The following is a 6,486-nucleotide window of genomic DNA, read 5'->3' on the forward strand; positions in this document are numbered from 1 at the left end:
GAAGGACAGGTGTTTCTCTCAAGGCAATGCCTCACTGAGGCCAGCTTCAAGAGAAGGATAGCTGGCCTCTTTGAGTGGATGGACTCATGGGTAAATGTACGTGTAGATCATGGACAAACTGTCTTGAGAATATCTGGGGACAAATGACAAGGAAAGAAAAACAGGTAGTTATGCTTTGAGCTGCCTAACATCCATGGTTCCATTTCAGATGCTGCTCACAAGGCAGTAAATGAAGCAGATTCTGAAGGGTGAGTTCTCTTTATTACACAGGTAACAGCAGAACTTATGAGGTACCTTAACAGTTTGTCTGGGTAGCAAAATCATCTCAAAGCATTAGTCAAACCTGCTAAAGAAATAGAGATAACAGCTAAATAATCAGGGAGATGGCTAGAATAAACTTGCTGGATGAGAAGAATCAGAGCACACAGAAAATTACAAAAGAGATTGTGGAAACCTAGAGCATGGGATCAAAACTTGTCCCTAGGGATCTCTGGGTGGCACAGCGGTTTGGCGCCTGCCTTTGGCCCAGGGCGCGATCCTGGAGACCCGGGATCGAATCCCACGTCGGGCTCCCGGTGCATGGAGCCTGCTTCTCTCTCTGCCTATGTCTCTGCCTCTCTCTCTCTCTCTCTCTCTCTCTCTCTCTCTGTGACTATCATAAATAAATAAAAATTAAAAAAAAAAAAACAAAAACTTGTCCCTAGCATGGAGCAAATTCAGGAAGACTTCTACAGCCACGGAGAAATCCACTCCACTTCTGTTGGTAGAAGGTGCTAGATAATAGTGCAGAAATGGAATGAGCGTTTCTCACATAAAGGGCTCAGTGCATGGGGAGTAGAAACCAAGAGTGGAGTAAATAGAGTTTTATTTTCTTTCATATCAATACAATATGGAAAAGAATAAAGGCTCTTGGTAATTACGCTACTTACATGGTTTGTCTTGTTAATATTTTCAGAAAAGAAAATACAGGCCTTGATGCAAGTATAAGACATTTGATGGTTTATATGTGTCTAGGATATTTACTTTGACAAAAGTGAAAATTCTGGGTGACATTTGATTTCTGCTTTTGTAACGACTAGATTGAGAACAAAGACGGAGATGTAGATAAGGCAGTGTGAAAAGGAGGCAGACAAATTTTAGAACTAAAAGACATAGCAATCTGGTTGGTGGTCTGAGTGATTTCCTGGTCTTCCAGGTGATTACAGTCCCCTCTCTATCAGATGCTGCTTTGTCCCATTCAGGTGAGTAAAGAGAGAGCAGTGAAGTGGAAAGATCCTAAGAACACAGGACATAGACACAGTCTGGGGCCAATACAGCATCAAGACCACTCTGACCCTATAAATCCTCGAGGGAATCTAACATCTATAGCTGTGACACACAGCCTCTCCCAGAGTCAAGGTTAAGTTGCTTCAAAGGCCGTTTCATGAACAGAGGTCACCAACCTGACTCGCATACTAGGGGACAGGGTGTGATCATGGGCAACAAATCATAAAATTCACAAGTCTCCTCATTCTGATGTTTTGAAGGACTTTGCCCTCTAAATATCTTTTCAAGGAGAATTTTTCTGGTTAGAGAGAATAATGAATGACAAGACAATGTGTAATGGGGTTGCTTGTTGGCAGGGGAGACAGAAGAAAGGCCTCATTACTTCACAGTGGACACACTGCAGCAGCGGGCGACTGCCGAGCCTGGAATCCTCAGTAGTTCTTTCAGCTAATGCTCTTGGCTTTCCCCCAAAAAAGAGGGCTCAAAGAGCCATAGTTGTCACTGAAAGAGTGCCCTTCTGCTCCAGTCATCTCTACCATAGGGGTAAACACTGCAAACAGTCATCAGAAGCAGCATTTCTGAATACCAAGGACCAAGGTAGCCTGTGGCAGTTTTTCTTCCCTGAGGCTACAGAATCACAAAGCTACACTTGTAGACCTCTTTCCAACCTGAAAGGTAGAGGTTGTTTTTCTGATTCTTTTTCAAGATAGTCCTTCAAGGACTACATTCTTTATGACACTCTTCTCATGGAAAACATTGTCTTTCTTTCAATTGCTCACAACTTGTAAGCACACATTGATATACATGGTTTATTTCCCCATAAATGGTATCTAATTTTCTAAATCTTGAAATGATCTTATGGTTGAGTCTTGCTCCTTTCCTTTTTAAAAAGCTTATCCAGTGCCTAATACTGTCAAACACACTAACATATTTTGTGTGCATGAGTTTGCTTTCAGAAGTGGGGAATTGTGTGCTCATGACCCTGAGATCAAGACTAGAGCCAAAACCAAGCCACCCAGGTGCCCCTCTTTTGGACTTCAAAGGAAAAGTTCTCAACTCTGTTGCAATTTCCCCTTAGGAGACAGGGAGAGCCTTTGATATGCTAGACAGTGTAAGGTACTAGGATATGGCTCACAGGTGAGAAGAGGATGGGAAAAGTGAACAAAAAGATGCAAAAAAGAAGATGGGCAAGAAAATTAATTTGTCCTCTATATATTTAATTTAACCTTCTTGAATTGCTTTATTTAATACTTTTTCTCATAATGTGATCAGTATTCAGGGTTTTGTTCATTGTGACATTTCCTTCATTTTCCTATTTTTTCATCCCTCTCATTCATTCATCTATCAAATACTAACTAAATAATAACAACAAGTAATGCTGGGCATGTCTCCAGCCACTGGAATACATTGGTAAATGTAAGCTTGTATTCTAGTTGAAGTAGATATTTAATCAATAGGTCAAAACTCAAAGACAAAGAATACATGTGATTTTAGGTGCTGATCGATACTATTAAAAAAACACAAAACAGGAAAATGATGAAGCTGGGCAGGTGTATAGGCTCCATTCAAGTAGGGCCTTTGGTAAAGTGTTGGGTTTTATTTTATTCACAATGGGGAACCATTGGAAGGCCTTAACAAAGAGTAATAATTACCAGACTTATGATTTAAAAGGACAGTTGTGGCTGTTATGTGGAGAATGGACTGTCCGTAAGAGTCAAAGCTGAGGGATGACACAGGAGGCAGATGAGGGATGATGATGGTCTGGACTGGGTTGGTAGCAATGGCCAGATTTGAAATCAATTTTGGATATACAGTCACCAAGGCTTACTGGTGGAGTAAAAAAGGACTGGAGGTCTACATAAAATGAAAAAAGGAATCAAACATGATTCCTAGGCATGAGCCTGAGCAATAAGGTGGATAGGATTCCTTTGCAGAGGAATTTTAGTTGTATGTATGTATGTATGTATGTATGTATTTATTTATTTATTTATTTATTTATTTATTGAGACAGAGAGAGAGAGTGTGAGCAGGGAAAAGGAGAAAGAGAATCTTAAGTAGGCTCCACACTCAGCTCAGAGCCCAACTAGGGGCTGGATCCCTTGAGATCATGACTTGAGCTGAAATCAAGAGTCAGATGCTCAACCAGTTGAGTCACCTAGGTGCCCCAAGTTTTAGTTGCTTCTAATACATTTCTTCTATGTTTCAGCACACATATGTGCCCAGATAATGAAGTGATTCATGACAAAGAATTTTAGTGTTACTCAGCGAAAACCCATGGATGATACCCACATTTTTATGCCTTCTAAAATCATATATGCAATCACATATTTGTTATCTCCCCTTAGCTAAGAGGCATTTTAACAGGTGTCACTGCTGCTCCTCCAGTCCAAGTCTTGAACAAACACAACAGTGTCTTAACTGATCTATTTTGTCTTAAAATTTTCTGCTCCTTCTCCACATACTAGCTTGAGGAATCTTTTAAAATCACAGCTCGCTTTCCTGCCTAAAGTCCTCTAGGGGTTCCCCATTATGCTCAGAGTAAAATACAATCTTCTTGCTCTGCCCTCTAAGACCCTAGAGGATCTGGCTCTCCCAGCTCTCTTGCCATAGGAACTACCTTCTCCAGCCTTGTCCTTTCTGCCTTTCTGTCTACTCCTTGAACACTTCAGGGTTCCTCTTCTGTCTCTTCCTTCCTCCTGGAATGCTTCCTGAAGTCCCTCACATGGGTGCTTCCTTCTATTATTCAGATCTCTGGTCATATATCTCCTCTCAGCGAGGCTGTCCCTGACCATACTTTAAATGAGTGCCTGTGAAGACTTTTTACAATACTGTCCTATTTGCATCTCTTTACAATGTCTATCTCACACTGAAATGATTTATTTGTTTTCTTCTCTGTTCTCTTTCAACTCACTGGAATGCTCACCACTGTACTTCTTGTAACTAAAACAACGTTGGCAGATAGTGGGCACACAGTAACATTGTAGTGAATACATGAATCTCACTTTATGCAAAATGTTGATAGGAAAGAACTGGACGGAAGCCCAATATAAAGAAATGACACCATATGCCACATGCATTGACCAACACGGCATGTGATAGCATTCCTTAGTGTTTTGAAATTTAGAACCAGAAATATGTTAGAGGAATTGTCATAGTACTTTGGGGGAAAAGATCATAAGGAAGGCAGAACAAAAGACAAAATTAGCATATACTATATAAATAAATGTGTGGCATAAACTATACTAATCTCTATATAGCCTTTTTTTTTCTATATAGCCTTGAATAGTGTCTGGCACACATTAGACTCTTAAGAAATTTTTGTTGAAAAAAGAAAGAAATTTTTGTTGAGGAAATGAATGAATGAATACCTATGAGCTAAAAGCCTACAAATGAGTACAGCAAAGGTGAAAATAAAATGATGAAGCTTTTACCAATGGTGATATTTTTATTCCAAAATAGGAATTCTATTGAGGGTGGAACCTACAGTTTGCTTGAGGCAGCCCCACATTAAACAGACCACCTTTGGTAAGATACAATGGCAGCAGAGGAAAGACCCCTCCCACATCTAGGTGTGGGGCGAGGCTCTGCAGGTTCATCTCCTATACTCAGGGAAAGGGGAGCCCCTCACCCCAGAACATTATGTGCTCCATTGGACCAGCCAAGTAAGTCCAGTGACAATTACTCAAGTAACTAGTGAACATCCAACGCAGTGATTTTGCATTAGCTTTTATTCTTACTATTATTAGTATAAACTGAGTTATTCACCAAATAAATATTTGGATTAAAATGACTACTTACACTAATATCTGTTTAAAAACATAGCCAACATGGGGATAAATCAAATTCAACTTGTTCTGTTTTTCATTTTTAAGAAATGGACCAAAAGGACAAGAGTAAAATAGACAATTTTGTATTTAACGGAAATAAAAATACCTTTCCTAGAAAAGAGCAAATATCCATAAACATCATATTTAAAATAGATTTATTTAAATATCAGAGAAGTTTCACAAGAAGAGGAACAATCTGAACAAGAGATTTGTAATAATTATTAAGACTAATGATGACATAAACCACTAACAGGAATAATATATCCAAAGAGAGTCTTACCAAGCCACCACCAATGACAGCTATTTTTTTCCTTTGAACGTCTGATGACTCCATGACTTCCAAAGTTGTTGTATAACTGTGGTAGCTCCTGTCACAAAGGAAACTGTTTCCTGGCTGCTGACTTTCCTCCCTTTATACTCCCCGGAGCCCTGCCTTTGTGAACCAGCCTAGCCTGCCGCAGTGTTTGAGCTGGGCTAATTCCCCTTGAACTTAGAAGACAGCATTTAACTCCTTAGTAGCCTGAAGCACAATGGGACCGACTTTAAGAAAAAAAAAGAGAATTCAATAACCAAATTTTGAAAAATCCAGCCAAGTGAAGACATCTACTCTCTGTCTTGCGTATAAGACGGGAAATTTTGTAAAAGTACAGTGTTACCGGCTTTTCTTCTCTTTCTACAGCATGTATTCTTACTTCCTTTTTCATTCATGATTAACAGTGAATGCAACTGCCCTCATCTGAAGTCCCAAAGCGTCTTGCACTTGCCTTGGACAGTAAGGTGACTTTGGGGCACAACTGATGTGCTCTTGTTATTAGGACCAGTCAGGAAGCACACCTCGAGGGTCCTCTTGGATTGTCTTTAACAGACCACCAAGGAAAACTATGTTAATACTTCCCGAGCAAGATTTTGAATTTGTCACTGACCACACTTCCCTTTTTTTGCATTAGCTTCTAGAAACCTTAGAATCTAATTTGTACATTAAGAGTGCTTCTTTAAACTCATCCCTGAATTCATATTACCTCTCCACTTCTTTGTCTTCTTTCATCCCATTTTACATGCATATTATTTATTTTTGGTACATATTTGTGAATTGAGGGTTTTGTTTTGTTTTTCCTGGAACATGATGCGTAAAATAAAGTAAGAATGGGTGGCTCAGCGGTTAAGCGCCTGCCTTTGGCGTGATCCTGGGGTCTCTGGATGGAGTCCCATGTGAGGCTCCCTGTGAGGAGCCTGCTTCTCCCTCTTCCTGTGTCTCTGCCTCTCTCTCTGTGTCTTTCGTGAATAAATAAATAAAATCTTAAAAAAAAAAAAAGGGATCCCTGGGTGGCGCAGCGGTTTAGCGCCTGCCTTTGGCCCAGGGCGCGATCCTGGAGACCCGGGATCGAATCCCACA

At 40.2% G+C, this 6,486-nt stretch overlaps 1 protein-coding gene across 1 annotated transcript in view; it reads right to left on the minus strand.

Moving 5' to 3' along the window:
* KMO (kynurenine 3-monooxygenase) overlaps positions 1-6,309 on the minus strand; it is a 54,188-nt gene extending 47,879 nt beyond the window's left edge. The window contains 1 exon segment of the mRNA XM_077901485.1: positions 5,374-6,309. Within this exon segment, the coding sequence (XP_077757611.1) occupies positions 5,374-5,427 (54 nt within the window). The 5' untranslated portion in view covers positions 5,428-6,309.
* Positions 6,310-6,486: the final 177 nt, after the last annotated feature.

Source organism: Canis aureus, chromosome 6 (genome assembly GCF_053574225.1).
Source record: "Canis aureus isolate CA01 chromosome 6, VMU_Caureus_v.1.0, whole genome shotgun sequence".
In the NCBI taxonomy this organism is placed as follows: Eukaryota; Metazoa; Chordata; class Mammalia; order Carnivora; family Canidae; genus Canis; species Canis aureus.